This window comes from Vombatus ursinus, unplaced genomic scaffold, assembly GCF_900497805.2.
Source record: "Vombatus ursinus unplaced genomic scaffold, bare-nosed wombat genome assembly UNPS02014973.1, whole genome shotgun sequence".
Lineage (NCBI taxonomy): Eukaryota > Metazoa > Chordata > Mammalia > Diprotodontia > Vombatidae > Vombatus > Vombatus ursinus.
This window is the reverse complement of record NW_020954751.1, coordinates 13,262,072-13,285,726: the sequence shown is the minus strand read 5'-3', so window position 1 is coordinate 13,285,726 and position 23,655 is coordinate 13,262,072. Positions and strand designations below refer to the sequence as shown.

Here is a 23,655-nt window from a genome sequence, read left to right as displayed (position 1 = left end):
AGCCATACTGCTTTGCTTGCCTGCCTACCCATCCTCACATATGACCCTGTCTCCCAACTTTGTGCATTGGCATTGGCTTTCCCCTCTCCCTAGAATACTCTCCCTCCTTGCCACCCCCTCTTATATTCTCTGGCTTCCTTCAAGACTCAGTTCATACACCACCTTCTTCAGGAGGCCTTTTTTAGTGACCCATCCCAACCCCAGCCCCAAATTGCTAATGCCTTTCCCTCTGAGGTTATCTTCTGTCTACTCTTTATGTATCTTGTATTGATCTACTTATGTACATATTCTTTCCCCAATTAGATTGTAAGGTCTTTGAGGTCAGAAATTTTTCTTTGTATCCTCAGCACTTAGCGCAGTGCCTGGCATGTACTAAGTGTTTAATAAATGCCTGTTGATTGATCAGAAACTGATCTGCTCCCACTGTGAATTCTGGGTTCCATTTTAGAAAACAAACAAACTTGGTATTTAGAGCTCCAGACATCCTATGCAAAGCCCTTTTGACTACTATCAAGATGCTTATTTTAAGAAGCGTTTCAAAATCTTTAATTAAAAGGAACTACTACTAATCTAGACTAGTAATCTCTCCTTTTTCTCAAGTTAGATTTAAACATTTTTCCCTCTTGCTATCTTATCCTTTGTCATGTATTTGGTGATGCTGTAATTATTGCCCTCTGTTGAAAAATAGTATCATAGATTTCGTTTCCTGGCCCCCTGGAAGATGTAATGTTTTAAAAAAAAAAAACATTTTCTGGTGCATCTCCTCTAACACATGCTCATTGAGGGATAGATTATTTCCTGGCCCAGTTTTCATTCCCAGCTGCAATGACTACATTCTCTGTAAAGCAGGGATTCTTAGCCTTTTTGGTGAGCCCTTTGGCAGTCTGGTGAAGCCTCGGAACTCCTCAGAATCAAATGCACAAAATAAAAATATGTGGAAGTACAAAGGAAATCAACTCTATAGCAATGAAGTTATTAAAATGTATATTTTTAAAAAAGCAAGTTCACAGATGCCAGGTTAAGAATTCCTGCCAGAAACGTACTTCTGGGCTCAGGATCAGACACCTAGGGCTGATATCTGGCTCCCGACCTGGGCAAACCCCTTCAATTCTGGGTCCCAGTTTCTTTCTCCATAAAACAAGGAGGTTGGACTATATGATCTCTGAGGGTCCCCCCCCAGCTCTAGCATTCTAGAATTGTATGTTTGTGGTTTTCTCTGTCTCTCTCTGTCCCTGCCTCTGTCTGTCTTTGTCTCTCATTCTCTCTTTTCAGACTATCTCTCTACCCAGTTCCTCTCTATCTCTGTTCTCTCTGTCTCTCCCTTCTTTGTCTCTGTCTCTCATTCTCTCTCTGTCTCTTTCTCTCTCCCTCTCCCCCTCCCTCCCTCTCTTTGTCTCTCTTCCACCTCTCTCTGTCTCTGTCTGTTTCTCTGTGTCTGTTTCTCTATCTCTCGTTTATAGCTTTTGTAGAAATGGGGATCTTTTGAGAGACACTTGTTGTTTTAACATTTCTAACCACCAAATCACGGAATTTCAGAGTTGGTAGGGAACTCAGTGGCCATATAGTCCAACCCCTAATGAATTTCTTCTATGACACCCCCACCAGGGGTCCGTCTTAGTTTTGCTTATAGACCTCTAAAGAATGTGGGGAAGTTTGCTGCTTCTTGTAGCGCGCTATCTTTTCCATCTCAATCCTGAATTTTCTATTTTAGTAACGGAATGCTCTGGTGGAATTGGATCCCAACTACAATTGTTTATTGACTCATATTAACGAGATAGTCTGCTGGTATTGAGTCTGGTGTTAATATAATCTCGTTTTTATGAATTACATTTTATTTTTTAATAAACAGAAACCCTTCTTTTCTCCTTCATACAAATATATATAGTTAAGCTAAATCACTTCCTTCATAGAAATGTATGTCCTGTTCTTCACCCTGAGCGTCACTTCTAGGAGGTTAGATAGGGTGCTTCACAATCAGTCCACTGGAATCATGGATCGTCATTGCATTGATTAAAGTTCTTACAACTTTTGAAGTTGTTTGTCTTTACAGTGTTGTTGTATAAATTGTTTTTCTGGTTCTGTTTATTTCATTCTTCTTCATTTTATATGTCTTCAAAATTGTTCACTTTTATAATATTAATATTATACATTTTTTCTGGTTCTACTTGCTTTGTTCTGAATTAGTTCATACAAATCTTTCTATAACTCTTTAAAAACCATCTTTTTATTCATTTCTTACAGCACTCTGTACCCATTTCATTGTACCCATATAGCTATTAGATTGTAAGTTCCTTGAGGGCAGAGACCGCCTTTTGCCTCTTTATGTATCCCCAGCATGTGACACAGTGCCTGGCACGTGGTTGACCCTTAATAAATGTTTAATGATTGATTGATATGTCATGATTAATTCAGCTATTCCTCAATTCACAGGTATACTTTTAGTATCCAGTTTTTTGTTTTTTGCCATTGCAAAAACAATCCCATTTTAAAGGAGTCCTATAGTAGGTGAGATAGGCACCTCCTTGAACTTAAGCCTCTTCTTCTGTGAAATGGAGATAATAATACCAATGATCCTTACCTTACAGGGTTGTTGTATTGCATGTGAGATCATATGTGTGTGTGTGTGTATATATATGTGTGTGTGTGTATATATATATATACACACACACATATATATATGTTAGGTGCTTTGCAAACCTTAAAAAGGCTTGTATCTATCTATCTATCTTATCTATCTATCTCATCTATACAATCTCTTTTCTCTGTATGTCTCTCTTTCCCTCTACTTATCCTTCTCTCTCTGTCTCCATCCATTCTGTCTCTCTATCCATATCTCTATATCTCTCTCGATACATCTCTCTGTCTTTCCGTCTATTGACCTGACACATCTGTCATTCTGCATGACTTTTGTCTTTCTCTTTTCCTATCTTTATTCATCTATCTATCCTATCCATCCATCTCTGTGTATGTCTGTGTCTGTCTATCCATCTCTTTCTCTGTTCATCTCTCTCTCTATGTCTGTGTCTCGCTTTGTATTGATTCATCCAACCATCCATCCATCCATCCATCCATCCATCCATCTGTTCATCCATCCGTTCATCCATCTGTCTGCCCATCCATCCATCGTTGGTGCTGCAACAAGACTATTTCAGGGCTTTCTTGCAGAAATTTACACCGGTCGGACTGTGAAGGCTTTAGCCTTTTGGCCCTACTGCAGTTGCTGGAATAAGACATTCCTCACGCTTTTGTTATCTGTTTCCCTTTCAGGACGACAGTAGTAGCAGCTGCTGCCTTCTTGGATGCGTTTCAGAAAGTGGCTGACATGGCTACCAACACACGTGGTAAGCAGATGTAGGCTTAAGGCTTAGCACTGACTGAGTTCTGCACATGATTCTTCACCCTTGGGTGGTTTTACAAGAAGTTGCCGCTCAAGTTATTACCATAGGGCTCTTAACTATACTGCTTTCCTTTAAAAAAGCCCTGACTACAAGAAAAAACTTCATGGGATTGAGGGATGTCAGGAGAAGAAGCTGTGGAAATTTCCTTAATAAGAGGCATGTACTATAATCAAAAGCATGTGGAGAGAGAGGGACCAAGGAGTGAAAGTGAAAAAGCCTAAAATAGCTATCATGTAAGCCCCAATTCTTACCTTTAATGATGGGTTGAGACTGTATTGTCTCTGTCTTTGTATCCTGTGTAGCCCAGACTTTTCTGTGTCCAAGGTTCTTAATGAATGTTGGCTGAGTCTAGAAATTGATTTTTTTTTACCCTCACATGAACTTTATTTTTTTTTTCTGATAATTTTTATTAGAAACTTAATAACCTCAGCACTCTGTACTGTAGGAATTGAGTGAACCACACTCACTCCATCTTGTGACTCAATTCTGGAGCTAGTGCAGTTCCCTTTCTATTCAATTATAGTTCTAGTCTAATTTCTGTCTTGTGAGAAAACTTTATTCATTTATGGGAATTGTGAGAAAACTTTATTGCATTGTTTGAATCCAACACTGTGTGACTGGGAAGCTGGACCACCTCTGCCTGTTGCTTAGAGACCCTTAACTAAGGACCTAGGTTATGCTGACCAGAAACCTGGTCAGATCCAAAGATTGATGCAAGAAGTTTTCTCACAACTATAGATCTCATGCAACCCATTTGTCTTATTTGAAAACTGCCCCCATATTGGTCAATCACTTATTGCTTCCATATTCCTTTGATTGAATACAGATACTTGAGTGGGGGAGTGGGATACCATCAGGGAATTGCACCTCTTTTCTCTCCTTCTCCCAGCTCAGAAAGCCCCTAATCTTCCTTCCAATTGGAAATCAGATTACCGAGTTTTGTATCCTGGTTAATTGTTTTCTTTAATTAATTGGTCTTATTTGAGTAATTGATAATTAATTAATTGATTAATTGTTTTTATGCATAAAAATCTGTCTTCCCCTCTATTTGGGGTCCAGTGTAAAAGTTGAGTAAGGCTGGTCCCAATTTGTTAGGCATTTGGCATGCAATGCTCAATAAATTGATATGCTCAGAAGTTTGAACCTTTGTTTCCTCAGTCATTTCATCTTTTACCTGCCTTAAATGAGGAATACCTTAAATAAGGAATAAAATCCCAAATAAAGAGTGTATAATCTGGATGATTTACATTTCATTGAAAGTAAGGGATAGATAAAGATGTAAAAATTACATTGCCCTGACTTTTATATCTGTGTACTTAAGAAGTTCCTGCTTTTAAAAAAAAATAGTGATGGCCAATGTGCATTTTTTCCCTTCTAATCCTGCGTTCTCTGCTTTGTGTCACTTTGTGCACAGTCATCATATTTCTTTGTATTGTGCATAGCCATCATTTTTATGGGGCAGTCCTGTTCCATTATATTGATAAAACACGATTGTTTCTACCATTCCTCAGCTTCTGGGACACCTCAGTTATTTGTAGTTTTCTGTTATCAGTAAAACTGCCGTAAGTGTTTTTGCACAGGTGGATCTTTTTATACTACTAACATTTTTTGTTTTATGGGTTGCAGAGGCCAAAGAGTTTATCAACTGGTAGCCAACCTGCTAGTGATGAGCCTTTTTGTACTTAGCCAGGCTGTTCTTTGGACACCAGACATAGTTTGTTGCCAGGACTCCATGCCTTTCTAGCATGTTGGAATCTGACAAAGGTTGTCCTTTGCTGGGATAGCCTTTGGGAAACCAGGGCTATCTCTCCACCATGATGAATCATTGGAGTAGAGCAGTCTTTAACATAGAATCCTAGCAGTGAGATCCAGGCGTTAAAAAGTAGAATTGCTTGTTATCTTTAGGTTATTTTCCCAAAAAGATGGCATCAATTTCCAATTTCTCTGATAAGGGAATTGAATGTCTCTTCCCTGATACCCCCACCCTTCTTAGATTTTATGATTTTTAACTCCCTTGGAAAATTTGAGTTTTAAGGTGTCATATGCTTCAAAGTTATATTTATTTTCATTTTGTGGATTAATAGAGAATTGGAACAGTTTTTCAACTATTTATTCAGAACTTGAATTTTCTCTTTTTAAAACTGCCGTTCACATATTTTTGATGATTTTATCCATTGGGGAAATAGGTGTTATATTTATGAATTTGTTTCACTTTCTTACAAATTAGGAGTTCTTTTAATGTTTTTTGTGTCATGAACCAATGAAACCAATAGACTACTTTTCAGAATAATGTTTTTATGTACATAAAATAAAGTAAATAGGATTACCAAGGAAACCAGTTGTATTGAAATACACTTTTCAAAATATTAAAAAGCAAGATAATGGGCCCCCAGATTAAGATTTTGATAAATTCTGATTTCAGTAGATAAGCTTATTGTTAATATCCCCCCACTCTTTGTTTTCTTTTTATTGTTTTATATTTTTTGTTGCATAAAATCTTTTCATTTTTATGTAATCAAAGCTGTCTCTTTTATCCCTAATAATTTTCTGTTTTTTCAATAATAAAATCATTTTCTCTCCACAATTCAGATAGATATATAATTTGCTTTTCCTCCCATTTAAAATTATTTTTTAAAATGTTTAGATTATTGTGACAATTGGAATTCATTGCTGTATATGGTATGAGGTATGACTATAAACTTATTTTTTACTAGCACGCCCTTCTCCAGTTTCTCCACAGTTCTATTGAGTAATCATTTTCTTTCTGCCAACATTTCACAGTTTGGAATTTTGAGATTCTTAAATATCTTTTCTTAGATATGCAGTGATAATAGTTTTTTTTTTGCTGCCCTTGTGTCCAGGATGTCAGAGAGTCTTGAGAGGTATTCTGTTATTTCATCATGGGATAGGGCATCTTCTCCCTTTACTTCATTCCAGACCTTTGGGATGCTCTAATCCTCCTTGCTTCTGAGGCCTAGTAATTGCCACCTGCTATCTTTAGGTAGTAAATTGCAGTAAAAAATTTCTTACTCCTGGTCACAAAAGGGTACCGTCTTTTCAGATTGATTTGGTCAGTGTAGCTGTAGCATGGTGCTTACTTCCTCTTTCCATTAACCTGCAGATATAGCAGTCTCGGAAAGTTATATGGGATAGTACAATCCCATTAATAGCAATACCATACCTTTTTTTAAAGCTTTACAATTTTACAAAGTGCTTTCACATGCCTGATTTCTTTTTGGTCCTCATAAAGACCTAGTGAGGTTGTTCGGGCAGGTGTTAGCTCCATTTTATGTATGAGGAGATGGAAACTTAGAGAGGCTATGAGATACCTAAAGTCACACAGCCAGTAAGTGGTAGAACCAGAGCTAGCATTAGTCCATTGAGTCCTCATATGAGGATGAAAATTAATTTTACACAAGGCTGCATTTACTTAAGCATATTGCTTCATCCCAGTTAAATTTGCTTTCTCTTTGTGTGTGGGTTCAGCTGTGTTTTGAACTCAACACGTCACTTTTCTGATTGTTTTTGGGGCTTATGTGCATTCACATCCTGTCCTTCCTATGGTTGGTGATAGCATTTGGAGTATACAAAAATCAAAGGTCATACCACTGTCGAGTAAGGAATTGCAGAAATACAGAACAGAATTTTTGTGAATCTCAGGAGAGGTGGCCAGCTGATTGGGTGTTGTCTTAAAAGGCGGCTTTGAGGTCTTTCAGAAGAGTAGCTGGTTTGGAGGCTGCTTTGTTCACGTGGAGAACTTTAGGGCCCCAGAATGCTGGTTCATTGAAGGGGGAGAAGAGGAAACTCAAGATGAGGGAGATAGGAAAGTAATTAGGGTTGGTGGTAGATGTTGAAACTGGAATGGACAATATAGAATGGTGGGGAGAAAGCAAGTGTCCTGAGAGGGGTCTCTTTGACAGAAGAATTTTTAAATGCTACACCATTGTACATATCTGCCTACATTTTGAAATACTTTGAAATACTTTTATTACAGTTAATTGTCAATGAAATATGGCCTACCTGACTGAGAAAATAATTTTTACTGAATTATGGATATATATCTTGGTGAACCCCTATATTGCCTCCACTGATAGGAATTGCAACTCATCTTAACTTTTGAAGTCTTACAGTGTTGACTGAGGCTCATAATAGTTGTAACTGGTCTAGCGTCATACATATAGTAAGAGTCACAGGTAAAAATTGAACCCCGGGTCTTCTTGATTCCAAGTCCAGCACTCTCCCCTGCTGCCTTTTCCTTAAAATTGTTTGCTTATAATACCATGTGATATTGGTCATGATAAAGTAGGCTTTGGACTGTGCATGGGTCCCGATGGCCAATATTCTCATGTCTTCTCCAGACTTTGTAAATTCTTAATGGAGAAGTGAGTTGCTCCACTCATGGAGAGATTATGTGACTGAAGTTGTCAGAATCTGCACCCCAGTATCTTCAGGAACTTAGGTTTTATGGTAAGCAGCATGTTATGTTAAGACTGGAGATGGAACTGCCTCTTTTTATTTAGCAGTAGCCCTTCTTGGGTACTGTTTGTGTCAGCATTGACTTTGAAAAACAAGATACTGTGTTTATTATTATTATTATTATTATTATTATTATTATTATTATTATCATCATCATGTGGATATGGAATTACTTCTGTAAAAAAAAATTCAGTATCTCAAGGATGTTTGGGAACATGAGATCATGATTTTCTAGAAGTCAAATATTTATCAAGGGATTTAAATATTAAGATAAGAGCAGAATGGATTCCAAACAGGCTAGAATTGCTTTTTAAAAGTGGTATTTTAATAGAAAATTTTGGGACAGTAAAGCACATGTTTTTATTAGTCTCATGTAAGGCACCTTATCTCTCTCTTTCCTTCTCCAATTTTACAACTTTCTGTTTGTGGCTTAAATTAGGTGGTTTCCATTTCAAGAAATTTTGGTGTAAATATATTTATTTCAGTCTTTGAAACCTGAGCTTTCGTTTAATTTATTTATAAATAATTTATTCATTTAAAAGTTTTAATTTTAAAGGTTTGAAGAACACATGCATGTGTATACATATATGTATACATACATATGTGTGTGTGTGTATATATATATGAAATTCTCATTCTAGACAGCTATACTATACTATTGACTCTGCTTGAACTTGTGAGTCTTTCAAAACTTCCAAGTGTCTTTGGCATGAATGACTAAGTCAGATTCCCCCGAGACTTAAGAATTCCTGTTGTTGGTTTTTAAACTTAACATGCTACTAAACAGGAGGTACTCTCATAGCAGTCCTTCTGTTCATCTCTAATTATACCACCCCCTCTCCCCCATTGGCTGTGCCAGGTGTCTCTCTTCAGGCCCCCGACTCTATCCTTAACCTTCCTGTCTCATCAGATGGCTTTCACCTACTAAAAGGTTGAGGCCATCCATCATGAGTTTGTCTCTTATCCTGCACGCTTCAAAACCTCCCTCTGTTTATATCCTCACCTGTCATTTGCTTTAGATCATGAGATGATGAGATGGCCCTTCTTTGTTATTGCTAAGCCACCTCGCCATCTTGTGACCGAAAGCTGGCCCTTTGGTAGATTGTCTTCCCTCTCCTCTCCCTTCGCTGCTGAGCTCCTAGAAAAGTGATCCATCCCTATTGCCTTCATGACCTCATCATCCACTCTCCTTAGCTGACTGCGGTCTTACTCTTCACTTGGCTGAAAATACTTTCACAAAGCTCACTGAAGCCCTCACGATTGCCCATCTAATGTTCTTTTCTAAGTCCTCGTCTTTAAACTTTCTGTGGCATTTGATACTGTTGACCATTCTTGCCTTCTAAATACTATTGATTTCTGTAGAACTCCTGTCTTGTAGATTTCTTCCTACCTGTCTGAGCACTCTTTCTGGGTCTTCATTGATGCACTACCTTCTTTCACTCCCAGGAAGGCTCTTTGTTTCATCTTCTCTTTTCCCTTCCTCTCTTTATTCTTTCCTTTGGCAGTCTCTTCTCTTCCCATGGCTCCATTATTACCTCCATGTAGATGACTCCCAAATCTATATCAGTCTCTAGCACCTCTCCCTCAACTTCTCTTTCCCATCCCCCTCCTCCTCTCTCTCCTCCACTCCTCTCCGCTTTATCTTCCCTGCCTTTCAGTTGAACCCAGGTATGTCCACTGTTGTGCAGTGCTCCCCTGCCTTTTGTAAGGCTGTTCCCTGTGCCTGGAATGCACCTCTCTTTCATGTGTGCCTGTAGAAAATGTTTTCTCTTCTAAGGTTCAACCCAGGGGCCTCCATTCCTATGAAACCTTCCCTGCTCTATCCACCTGAACATGTGCTGTTCTTCCTGAAGTTTTCCTAGAACACTCTATCTGAATCTCTTATCTACTGTGTTATATTTTCTCCTGTATTGTACTTACCAATATGCACCCCCCCCCTTACCCTCAGGCATCTTAAGGCCCTGGCACAATCTGTCTTGTTCCTCCCTTTCCAGCTTTTTTTCCTGGTACATCCCTTAATGCACACCGTGTTCCAGGCAGACTGAATTATGGGCTGTTGCCCATTTTCATCTGTTTCCCTCTTAAGAGCTAGTACCTAGAACTGAACACAATACTCCAAATTCTGTCCATTGAACACAGTATAAAGGGACTGTAGCTTCCTCCATACTAGATACTTTATTGATGCTCCCTAAAACATTAGATTTTTTTTTCAGCAGCTCCGACTCACTATTGACTCATAATAAGCTTTATTAAGAGGTTTACCAAAAACCTAGTTTCTTTAATGGAAGTTGCTAAGTCAGATTCTGCTCCCCACTTCTTAGTTCTATACTTGGGAATTTCACTGTAGGTTCTAAAGATACTTGCATCTCCTACCCCTCAAATGAGAACTCTTATGAAAAATGAATTCAAGAATTAAACAATTTAGCCTAGAGCTAGCAATTATGCTTCAAAGAATGAGTGTTAGCAAAGAGGACATTAATTGAATGCTAAGAAGATATCTATTTTGAGAGGATGGCCATATATATATATATGTGTGTGTGTGTGTGTATTTAATTAGATAATGTTCTAGACCTGTTTTTCAATTAAAATACATGATTCTTGATTAATGATGATACTGGAACAGGGAAGGCAAAAAGAAGTTAATGTTCCTAATGAATAATTTGATCAGCAAACATTCTAGTGTAGTACCATATGCCAGGTATGGGGCAGCTAGGTGGTGCAATGAATAGAGCTCTGGGCCCGCAGTCAGGGAGACTCATCTTCCTGTGTTCAAATCTGGCCTTAGACACTTACTTAACTGTGTGACCCTGGGCAAGTCACTTAACCCTGTTTGCCTCAGTTTCCTCATCTGAACTGAGGAAGGAAATGGCAAGCCACTCCAGTATCTTTGCCAAGAAAACCCCAAATGGGGACGCAACTGAAACAACTGACCAACAATAAAAATATGCCAGGCACTGTACTAGGCCTGGGGATGATAAAGATAAAAATGAAAGTCTTTATTCTCAAGAAATTTAACATTTTCCTCTCTGGAGTAGATTGGGGTAGACATATATACACAGATAAAGAAATCTAAAATATATCCAAGGTAATTGGGGAATACTAACAGTGAGGGTAATTGGGCAAGATACTGACACATTTCACTTTACTTAAAACCTTTTAAAAACAACTTTCTAATGGATTCATCTTATAATATTGTGTCTTAACAGTTCTCTCCGTGTGTCTCATCCTCTCCTAGGCGGTGACCTTTAATGAGGAGGAGTGTGTTTTAACCCAACTTTGTATCTTCCTCGGAACCTAGGGCAACACAGGAGACCTTCAGTAAATGTTGGCCAAACGGATTATTTCTCTGACCCCCTGGTGAAAGGCTAATGAGTAGTAAATTACTGAGAAGAAGGTAGAAGTGGAAAGGGAGGGACTCAGGGGGTTGAATAATCAGCCAACTGGATAATCCTCAAATAAGTGAGAGTTGATTGCATAAAAGTTATGCTGACAAATATGTGGCTGAGTAAGAGTCCTTTGTTTGTGTTTATTAGTTACTAGGCAAACCCTTAAAAATGACCTCTGTTCCTTTTAGGAACAGCTTTTAGCAAGCTGAGGCTTGTATGATTCCTTTTCTTCATTCATCAAGTGTATATTAAGTGCCTGCCATTTTCTCTTGCGTCCGTCAAGTGTTCATGGGGGGGGGGGGGCGGGGAGAGGGGAGGGATACCAAAGGAGGAACCATGGTCTTGTTTCCTCTTAAGAGCTTACATTTGAGTCATTTAAAATATAAAAACAGATAAGAAACAATGAGAGAAGAAAAGCCAGTTATAGATAATCACCTCCAGGCTACACCCTACTAGGAGGTGACTTGTTGAGTTGTGAAGGAAATGATACGGGTTCTTGATTACTTGGAGGGCTATCAGGTTGAAAAGGAATTAGACTCTTTTGCTTGTCCTCAGAGAGCAGAATTTGGAGCAATAGGGGGTAGAAGTATAAGGGAGAAAAACTGTAAGAAGATTGATTTAAATTCCATGGAAGGAAAAATGACTTTGCAATTAGAGCTAGATTGGCCATTTCCAAACCATACCACAAGCACTTCCTCCATCTTTCTTATGTTATTTATTCATTCGCCTTCCCCTAGAACTTTGGACTTTGTCCTTGGGATGCTGGGTTCTGATAGGCGAATTTTCACCAGTCTTGCTCGGAACCAGTCCTCGACATAGTTTTTTGGCGATTTCCAAACCCATGTTACTGTCCTGTCCTTCACCATTCCTTTCTACCTCCCCTTTATGTGGATTCTTTCCCCATAAAAATGTAAGATTCTTGAGGGCAGGGACCACTTTGCATGCTTGTATTTGTACCCACAATGCCTGGCACATAATAAAGTATTAATAAATGCTTCATCTCTCAAAGAAGGTTGAGCTGCCGCCCAGGGCTGGATGATTGTTTGTTAAATGTGGTAGAGGGGATTCCTGATTTGGCATGGATTGGACTATGTGGCCACTGAAATGCTTTCGACTCTGAGCCCTGTGGTTTTGGATATTGACTGGGGAGAAGAGGTTAGGACCCAGGTTTGTGGAACCTGTGGCCTTGAGGCCACAGGTGGCCTTCTAGGTCCTTGGGTGTGGCCTTTTGACTGAGTCAAGTTTTACAGAGCAAATCCTTTTATTAAGGGGATTTGGTCTGTGAAGTTTGGTTTCAGTCAAAGGGCTGCACTTGAGGACCTAGCGGGAGGGCCACATGTGGCCTCAGGGCCACAGGCTCCCCACCTCTGGTTTAGGCCATTCCAAGCCAGGAAAATGTCATGGAGACAAGAATGCATGCAAGAAGATATAAGGAGGCCAGCCTTACTAGGGTATGAAGGAGTTAGTTGTTGATAAGTAGTATTGGAAAATGAAATTGTGTTGTTCAAGGAGAACCATATAATGGAAGGCTTTAAATAGAACATATGCTGAGGGGCATAGATTTGATCAGCTTAGTGATGGAGAGGTTTGCCTGGCTCTTGACTCTTGAGCGTGTGTTTTGCAGAGATTATCCCAGGGGCCATGTAGAGGCTGAATTAGAGGGATTCTAGAAGCAGGGAAAACAGTCAGAAAAGGCCGTTGTAGTAATCAAGGCATGAACTACTGGCTGGAGAAAGGCTGAATAACAGCTTGTATTTCTGGAACACATTTTAATGTGCTTCCCTCACAACAACTTTGTGAGCTGATGTATAAATGTTACAGCAATGTGCAGACATGGAGAAACTGAGGCTTTGGAAGTTTGAAGTCACTTGTCCAATGTTACACAGCCGTCAAACGTCCGTTAGGACTATAGGCCAGGCCTCCTGACAACAGATGCCTTGCTCTTTCCACCTCAAGAGTAGTCAGTTGGCATTTATTGAGCACCTACTGTGGGCCAAGCAGTGTGCTAAGCACTAGGGTTACGAGGAAAGGCAAGAATATGATCACTGCCGGCAAGGAGCTCATAGTCTAATGGAGAACATCTGAGAGGCATTGTAGAGGATGAACCATCAGGACCTGATAACATCTGTTGACACTTATTTCCTTTGCTGTCTCATAGCAACAACAATAGACATTTAGATGGTACTTTAAGATTCACAAAGTATTTTATATACATCCTATTGCCTAGCCTGACATATAATCCATTATGGCTCCCATCTACCTTTCTGGTCTTATTTCATATCCCTTGCTGTCATGCGTGTTCTAGTCTAGTCACACTTGCCTTCTGGCTGTTTCCCTGTAATGACAGTTCATCTCCTACCTCCATGGCTTTGCCCATGGGGAGGGAATGTACTGCCTCCTCCTATCTGCCATGCAGAATCCTAGTCTTCCTTCAAAACCAAGCCCAGATTGCATACCCTATGTGAGACTTTTCCAGATTTCCTCCTCTCCATTCATTTGCACTCTTCCCCTCTTACTACATGTCTTACTGCATGCTTGGTGCAACAGGGATAGTGATCAGAGGAAGCAGAGCACAGGTGCCTCCCACTGTATCGAGCCACAATTAGGAGTTCTCCTCACTGCCCCCACTAGATTTGTTTTTATTTGCTTGTATCGTAGAGTTTCCCCACAGTAGAAGGTAAGCTCTGTGCAAGGCAAAGACCATTTGGTTTTTGCTTTGTATCATCAGTGCCTAGAACAGTGTCTTGCGCACAGTAGGTTATCATAAATGTTGAATTTTATTTAGTTTAAAAATCCCAGTTGACCTTAAAACAACCCAGCAAGCTAAGTTCCATGACTATTATTATTTCCATTTTACAGATGGAGAAATTGAGGCTCAGAGAAATTCAGTGACTTTCCTGTGGTCACAGACAACTAGTAAATGTAAGAGGGCACATTTAAACTCAGCTTCCTCCTGACTCTTAAGTTCTGCATTCCACATTTTGTAGGGTACTATTACATGGGGTACCATTGACAATGATGGAGAATTAAAAAACATTGCTAGTATAACTAACTTTTTAAAGATAATGTAATATTTATAGGTCATGATTTTTAAAAAATAAAATTGTATATAGAAATTAAACTCATCCATGTTATTTTCCAGACATAATTTCAAATTATCTTCCAGTTTTTCACGTGTATGTACATATGCATTTTTATGCATTTATAACCATGAGACATATGATATTTTATTTGCAACATTCTCTACCCTAGAAGGGAGTTTTCAGGCTAACTTGGAAAGAATACTGGTCTCAGGATCGGAAAACTTGGGTTCAACTCCTGCTCTGTCTGTTAAATAATTCTGTGACCCTGAGCAAGTCACTTAATTCTTTGAACCTCAGTTCTTCGCTCTGTAAAGTGAAGATAATAGTATTTGTGCCATAGAGTTGTCTTAAGGAAAGCTTTTTGTGAACTTTAAACTATTATCAATAAAACTATAATTAACTATTTTATTAATAATTAATATCATTAATTAACAAGCTATTAACTTTTATATATGTATTAAAATCTTAATAGGTGCTTCAGAAAATAGTATTGTGAAGTTGGCAGTGATAAGCTGGCAAGGAAAACTCTGAACATACCTATCAAAACTAGTAATAGCTCATAAGATTTTGGCAAATCCTTGAATATTGGGCTAAGCAATGAGGGATGATATTTTCTCATTGAAATTGGGAGTGAAGGTAGTTTGAAAAGCACAAGCTTATACTGACAACTCATTTTTGAAATCATACTTTTCTTCTGTGTCCATGGGAAGTACTCTTTAGTCAACTGTGGTATAGAGCTAAGTGGAGAGTTGGGATTTGGAGACTTGGGTTCCAGGCCTGGCTGTATCACTTACTGACTCCATAACCTAGCTAGAGTAGATCCCTTAACATCTCCGGGCTCTTGTTTTCTTGCTTCCAAAATAATGAGGCCTCTAAGAGCCCTCCTGGCTCTAAAGTTCTCCATTGTATGAATGGAGTCTTCATTGAGAAAGTACACAAAAAGGTTATCTCTGGAATGCCTCTTAAAATGGACCTGGATTGACTTCGAAGTTTTGGATGACCTAGAAGCCTTCTGGCATTTAATTTTCAGGGTTTTGATCTCCTCCTCTTGTTTTTGGTTCATGTGGATTCTGATCCCGAAGCTTAACAAAGAATGAACTTTGTATGCTGTTGGCAGATCCATTTTGAAAAAGTTTATTACTGTATTTGGAAAGGGAAAAAAAGGTAGTAAAATATAAGGGCATTTGGAGTGCATGTATTCAAGCAGATAATTGGTTGTGAAGCAGCGACTGCCATTATTTTTCTCCTAATTAGGTCATTTGTGACTAACCTAAAAACAAGTGTGTTGTTGAGCCGTCCTGGAAAAATCTGGCAGAGGTTCCAGACGGGATTGCTTTGCCTGACCAAGAATTTGGACCTGAAACTTTTATCTCAAACCTCAAGCAGTTTTTCTCTTAATGACATAGCATTTTACCCCAGTCAATATGGCTCCAAGCCATGGGATCCTTTGCTGAAGCTTTTTCTCCTTGGTAAGAAGGGAAACTTCTAGCTTTTACCTGTAGTGGCTGCTGCTGGGTGGGCACTTTTGAGCATGGTAACAGTGTTGGCAGCATAAGAGTTTAGCTGGTTTGCTCAACAGGTGAATTAGGATTCAGTAATGATTGTTCTCAGCCCTGTTAAAGACCGCTTTGCCTCCCTTTTTATTATTCTTTCTCTCTTAAAAAAAAAAATAGATCGGGTCTCCATATTTCCCCAATCTCAGAGGAGCAGGAGCTACTCATGGCCTGATCGATCCAGGTTCTTTGACCAGCTCGGTTTCTGACTTGGGTCATTTCATCCTTTTTTAGGCAGCATGGCGGTCCCTCAGAGCTTAATGAACTTTATATAGATACCCTCCACTGCAGCTCAGAATTCCTGAACTCAAGAAGATCCACCAACCTCATCCTCCTCAGTGCTTCGTAGGTAGAATTATAGGTGGCCAGGTGCTGTGGTAGACAGAGCACTGGGCCTGGAGTCTGGAAGACCTGAGTTCAAATCTGTCCCCAGATATTTACACAAATAGGGTTAAGTGACTTGCAAAGGGTCACACAACTAGAAGGGCTCTTGAGGCCAGAGTTGAACTCAAGAGTCACTTAACTGCTCCATTTCTTATTTTTTAGGGAATCACAAATAGACATTTTGGTAACAGATTTCATTATTTTGCTTTTTGCCACTATTGACTACTGTTTATGCTTTAAAGTTTTTAAGATTGCACTAAGACTTTTGGAACACCTTATATTTGTAATCATTTTAAGCCTTTGTGAGCATTGTGGTTAATCCAGTATATATGCCTTTATTAGAAGAAGATAATTGATCCCAGACTGAGAAGTATACCTTTTCCTGCCTTATCATCTTTTTAAAAAAGGCAAACATAAGTCAACAAGCATTAATTAAGTGCCTTCCGTGTGCCTGGTACTGTGCTAGGCAGGGATACGTAGGGAAAAAAAAAGACATGTTCTCTGCCTTCAAGGAACTTATGTTTTATAAGGAGGGTCACATCTCTCTCTTTATATAAATCCATTATGGAGGTTAAGTTCTTAGTGTAAAGGAGGTGAATGGAGGTAACCATCCCCAATATGTTAGGGTAGTGGTATATGAACTCTCTTTCTCTCTGTAAATCCCAAGTATTGTAGTGAATGGAGACAACAAAGAAAGTGCACCTGTATTGGTTGCATTTCATTTATTAAAAGGAAAAACTGCATTTTTAGTCATTTTAGAAATTTACCTTTTGTTTAGTAGACTGTTTTTGACAATGAAATGTTATGTGATTTTTAAAATACCATTTCAGGACACTCTAGTTCACAAATGAAGCATTGATCTGGCTTCCTCCACATCCCTCTCTGTCATGTCTCAATGCCTCAAATGGCACGAAACCCCCTCATTCTAATTCCTTCATTCTCCTTTATATGTGTTGAAATTGTTGGTGCCTAGCAACGTTTCTGTTGTAACTTCCAACAGGAGAACTCTTTCCATCCATCTCTAACTAGTTTGATAGTAACAGTTATCAATGATAAACTATTTCCATTGTGGTTAACCAACATATCTGCCTGTGTGGTGGTTCTTTTAACCAGGTCATTCTGAAAGCATATACGGAAGGGAGAAGTCATTGTGTTAATTTGAGAAAAATAAATTTGAACTGTACTTGGAAAGCCAGGATTTTGTGTGTGTGTGTGTGTGTGTGTGTGTGTCTGTGTGTCTGTGTCTGTGTCTGTGTCTGTACTGAATGGAATGGGAATACTGTTAAATGTTTTAGAACCCCACACTGGAGACAGGGTTTTAAGATTATATACTCAAAGTAAAGTGTACCTACCATTGGAATGTACTTTTAAAATTTCATTAAAATAATAGTTAATAATAGCTAGCATTTATATATCACTTTAACGTTGCAAAGCGCTTTGCAAATATCCTCTCATTTAATCTTCTTAGCAACCCTGAGACATACCTGTGATTGTTATCCCGATTTTCCCTGGTGAGGGAACTGAGGCAAAAAAGAAGTTAAGTGACTTGCCCAAGATCACAGCTCATCAGCATCTGGGGGAGGCTTTGAATGTGGATCTTCTTGACTCCAGATTCTTTGTTTTGCAGAAACACTGGGCTATCTAGTTCTCTGAACAAAGCAGGAAGTACCTAAATAACCAAAGAAATAATTAATTCTTAGATATGTTATTTAGCGGGGGCGTTTCCCCTTTCTGCTCTAATGCATTTCTCCCAGATGATAAAAGCTCTTTGCCCTGAGAGCTGCAAAAAGTTGCTGCTTACTTGATCATCACCCGAGGAAAGGAGTCTGGGAGTGTGGGGAGTGAAGAGTGTACGTGTATGGTGTTTTGTTTAGGAATGACCAAATCTGTGGTTCTTTATATTCCACCAAGTAGTCTACATAGTGAAACGATTCACACGGCATCTGTACGCTTACAGCTCAAAAAGGATATTGTGCTTTTTTTTGTTTCAAAGAAGGTTTTTCCCTTCCCCATCTTGCTCCCCAATAGATAATGTTAGCTTTGATTTTTGTTTCTTAGATGTTGAATATTTGTGCTTAGTAACCCCTTCACTTGAAATAACTGTAGCGTTTGGTTAAACATTTTTTTAATACCTTTCATCTAAGTAGGAGATCAAAACTAAAATCACTTCACCTAAATAATATAGATTAAATTAATAATTAAAGTAATTCCCTTTTCTGAGCAGGTGTTTTCATGCTGAGTGTCACTTCAGGTTGAGCCACTGACTTAGTTTGGCTTGGTGGTGTTGGGACAAAAATAATCTGTTTGGAATGCAGATGTAAATTGGAGCCACTTGAAGTTGTCAGACTTGTATTTTTCTAGGACACATGTCTGTTCACCCTTTCCTCTGTTTGGTTGAAAAGCCCAAAGTCATAAGAATACATGAAAATTTTTAAAAATCGTTTGAACTTCATAGTTTTCACCTAACAGGACAAATTGTTCCTTTCTCAACAAGAGACAGGAAGCTAACCTGCAGTATAATATAATGAGTGCGGCACATATTTACAAGTCCTCTACTACATAAGAAGTTAGACTTTGCCATTAAAGGTCCTTTCAGGTCTATATCTATGATCCTGTGTGCAAAGGATTGCGTAGTGGGAAATACAGAATCTAGATAAGGCACGGTCCTAGCAAAGACATTACAGTCTAGCAAGGACATAAAATATAAACACAGATAGTTAATAATGCTCAGAGTGTGTGTGTGTGTGTGTGTGTGTGTGTGTGTGTGTGTATTAGGGGGTAAAAGAAGTCCGAGTTTGTGATTTTATCAGGGTATGGAACTCCCTGTGTGAAAACTCCCTTTTCCCAGTGCAGATCATCAGGTTGCTATAATTTAGAGTCAGAGAATTGCCTACTCTCAGTACACTCAGAGGTGAAGTGACTTGTTCTTGGCTAGGTATGAATTCACCAGAGTGAGGAGGAGGAGGCATGGAGGCAGATGGACCAGCCTGAACAAAGGTGTGAAGCCCCAGTTTCTCTAGGAGAGATAGAGAATTGTCCAGATTGTCTTGGAGCAGAGGAGCAGCGTGTGTGTGTGTGTGTGTGTGTGTGTGTGTGTGTGTGTGTTTGTATGTGTGGTGGTAAGAGTAATATGAAATCAGATTGAAAATGTAGGATTGCTCCCTCATTCGTGTGGGCCTTGAATGCCTGACAGGGGTTTTAAACTTTTCCTTGGAATTCCTTTAGTAGGCAGTAATTGGAACTTAAAAGGCAGATAAAATAGGAAGTGATTATTCCGATTACAAAAGAGCTTACCTTAGTCTCCCTTTGTATGGGTGACTTTCCCCAGTGTGTTTAAAATAACTGATTTACCCAAGTGTGATTTGCACTCATCCCTTTAGAAACCCCCAAAGTCTATTCCTTTTGAAGAAGCATGGATTTTGTTTTTTTAAAGCAAAGCTAATAACCTCCATTTAATTCAAGTTCCTCCTTGTTCCATGCGGAACCATGTTTTCTTTTGAAGTGATGGTGACCACTCTGAGGTTTGGGGGTGGGAGGGAGGATGGTGGTTTATTTGATTTAAAAGCAGACAAATGTCTGAATAATTTTTGCTTTGAAAAATTGCTTTATCACTTTTTTTTCCTGAGGTATTTTCTCCTTTCTCTTTGCTCCTAATATACAAACATGTTTGATTCTTAAGTAGCTCTCTAGGGAAAAATCTTCCCCCTCCCTCCCAGAAACAATATTAATTTGTTGAAATGTGTGTATTTATCCAAAAGAAAGGAACTCAAATTCTGTTGCCAATATGCAATGCAACTGAATTTTAGGGATCTACTTGAGGGTTTTTTTTTGATCCCCAAATGCTTAAAATTGCTATGTAACTCTTTATTTCCAGCAGCAGATATGGAAATCTGCTCTATTCCCTGCTGTGTGCCAGGGCCTAGGGACCTGGGTTACCATGGAAACTAATATCCAGAAGCTGGATGGGACTTTCTTTTAGAACTGCATCTGAACGTATTTCACAGTTCGATGCAGCCCTGTTGTGTGTGTGTGTGTGTGTGTGTGTGTGTGTGTGTGTGCGCATGCCTCTTTTTGGAGGAGGGGAAGGGGGGCACAGACTCATCAATAGAAAGATTGGACTCTGTTACTTGTGCTGAAGTAGATTTAGGGACCTTTAAAGTATACATGCTGTAGGACTGTATGTGTCCTTTGAAGTACATGTGTCAGAAATGGAGCAGCCCAGAGGCTGCTACCAAGACAGAAGGTGAAAAGAGAGAGAATGTGGTGAAACCAGGAGGTGGTGAAAATGAGGACGCAGTAAGGGCTTTTGTCTCTGCTGATATGTAGCTCCTTATTCTAACATGCTTAGAGGGTTGTCTCATAGGCATAATAAGCAAGACACAGGCATTTAACCTGTTATGACATTTGCTTAGTCCAGTTGGTTTGCCAAAGCGCAGAAATTATGGACAGGAGTATACAAATGGATGCCTGTTGCTTGAGTGTTTGTTTTTATAATGAGTTTACATAAAACACATATTTGGTGCACATGATGCTGAAAACAGCAGCAAATTGTGGATTGGGGGAACTCACAGGGACGTTTTGGATTATTCAGACACATTCCTTTTTTTTCCTGGTAAGGAAACAGGTTGAACGAGAGGGAAAATAGCCTGTTCGGTTCACATAGTTCAGGTTCACCTAGAATTAATGGTTGAACTGAGGTAGCCCAGATTTCTTCTCTGTCTAGTACCTTTTCCTTGCTGTCGAGAGTATACTTTGTCAACAGCCCCTAACACGTCTTGCATTAAGTCACATTGAGGCATAATCCATAAAATTCACACAACATATGACAACTTGTATGTGTTTCTCCACCTCTTCTCTCAAAACCCATTTAGAGTGCTCAGTTTTCAACCACGGACTTTTAAGGGCACGGCTACCATCTTTGTCCATTCTGAACATATGATGTGACTAAGGTTTTGACAAGTAGAATTCTTGGCCCGGAGCCTGGCACATAGTAAATGCTTAACAAATGTTTATTGGCTGGCTTATCAAATGTTTTTATCATTCATTCATCTATCAGAGGTAAATGCTAGATAATGTTTGTGCCAATCAATTAGTAAAAAGGAATGTGTATGTGAAAGCACTTTGAAGATAGACACACACGTAACATGGTATTGTTATTCTTGATGGTTACACTCCCATGGTTGTGTTTACAGTTTGTCTACATGGGAGAGGGAAGGAAGGAAGGAAGGAAGAAAGGAGGCTGGAGAAGGAAATGGCAGACCACTCCATTATCTTTGCCAAGAGAGCACCAAATGGGGTCATGGAGAGTCAGACACAACTGAACAACAACAATGACAACAACATCACAACTATTCTACATTCTGTTTAATTAAACAAACATTAAGTACCTACTGTTTGCAAGGTCCTGTGCTAGACACTAACCATTTTATAATGGCTCCATCTTGATTCCTCTGAAATACAAGTACTATCCTTCCAGTTTCTAGCTAAAATCTCTTGTTTGCTGAAAAAATTATTTCCCTCTAAGTAAATTTCACTGAAAAAAATGTTTTGATACTTATTTGGAGGTTAGCTTCTGGTTTGCATTTTTTATGGAAATGCCTCACTGAAATCAGAGGAATGATCTTGGCTCGTGTTAATTTATCATTTTCCATAGCCAGTATCAACCTGCTCAGTCTGAAGTTTTCTCTTCTGTTTGGGTTATATCTTATATGCATATTCAGGGATGTAGAACATATATTTTTCCAAATGTAGGTAGTGAAACAAAAATATGAGTTTTCCTGGAACACTCAGGTTTTAGCCATCAAGAGAAACTCTTCTCTCTGTCAGAAATTACATGTTTTACCCTAATTTATTCCTTGAAATGCCTTAGATTCAAACAGACCCTCCCTCATTCTTGGAATGCAATTCCCTACTTCTTTTCAGAATCCTTATCTTTTGTTCAATTCACATGGCACAATCTCCATAGAGTTTTCCCTGTTCCTCCTCCTTCCCACTCCCATTAGTTCTTTTATCTTTCCTCAGATATTTCTTGAGTATTTTTGGTCTCTCTTTTTGCCCTTTTCAATCCAGAACACTGAATTATACTTACCAGTGTTCGTGCTGTAGCACCCTAGTAGAATGGGAGGTCCTTCAAGGCAGGGATTGTATTAGTTTGGTCCCCAGTGTATAGAGCACTGCACCTTGTCTGTAAGCTCCTTGAGGGCAGGGACTGCTCTTTGTCTCTTTTTGTATCCCCAGTACTTAGCACAGTGCCTGGCACATGGGTGCTTAATAAATTTTTATTGAATTGAATCAAATTGAAATTGTATGTTGTAGATGGTTTAATAAATGTTAGTTGCCTTGAATCAGGTTGGCTTAATTATACCCTTCAAATTCCTTTTCTTCCCATGAAGCTCTCGTGTATTTTATTCTTCCTTGATCAAATGCAGCATGATTTCTGAAATGGTGCCCTAGGGCAGGTTGAATGTGCTCATAATCAAGCCTTTCGATCTTCTTTTGGGGTTTGACAAATGTTATTTAACGTTTATTAATTGTTTATAAAGTGACAAGCCCAAACATTTTCTCACACAAAGAACTGGGTTTTATCTTATCTTATTTTTCAGCAAAGACTTAATTAGTGATTATAAGGTATTGAATTATAATTAGAGGCCAAGTGAAGTGGGTAGAGCTGACCTTGAAAACTAGGAAAATTTGTGCTTAAGTCTTGACCCTGGGCAAGTCATGTGTCTTCCCATTGCTCTAGACCCAAGATCCTCAAAATGTGCTCTGAAGACCATTATGGGTGCCTGGGACCCTTTCAGGGGGTCTGTAAGATCAGAAATGTTTGCATAATAATATTAAACATTATTTGCCTGTTAAGATATTGTTGCCTTTTCCAATGACATGTCTGTATGAGGCTGGATTTTCTCCATATACTTCAACCAGAACAACACACTGCAACAGCTCAACTGCTGAATAAGACATGAGAATCCAGCCGACAGGTTTGCAAAAATATATAAAATAAGGGCAGCTAGGTGGCACAGTGGATAGAGCACTGGCCCTGGAGTCAAGAGGACCTGAGTTCAAATCTGGCCTTAGACATACAACACTTACTAGCTGTGTGACCCTGGGCAAGTCACTTAACCCTAGTTGCCTCGCCAAAAAAAATATCTATATCTATATCTATATCTATCTATATCTATATCTATATCTATATCTATATATATACACACATACACACACACACATAAAATAGTACTACTCTTCTCACTAATTTTTTTGTTTAGGAAAATATAGTTATTTTTCATAAAAATGTCATTTATGTTAACATGTAATAGACTTGTTATTGATTTTTTAAATGAATTAATAAATATTTTAAAATTTTTATCAGTTTTAA

At 38.9% G+C, this 23,655-nt stretch overlaps 1 protein-coding gene across 6 annotated transcripts in view; it reads left to right on the top strand.

Annotated features, from left to right (window-relative positions):
- The window catches only part of LOC114030682 (metastasis suppressor protein 1), a 226,735-nt gene that overhangs the window by 40,424 nt on the left and 162,656 nt on the right, over nucleotides 1-23,655 (top strand). For all 6 annotated transcript variants that reach the window (XM_027845536.1, XM_027845534.1, XM_027845532.1 and 3 more), the window contains exon 4: nucleotides 3,268-3,341. In XM_027845536.1, coding sequence (XP_027701337.1) covers nucleotides 3,268-3,341 — 74 coding nt within the window. The remainder of the gene's footprint in view (nucleotides 1-3,267; nucleotides 3,342-23,655) is intronic.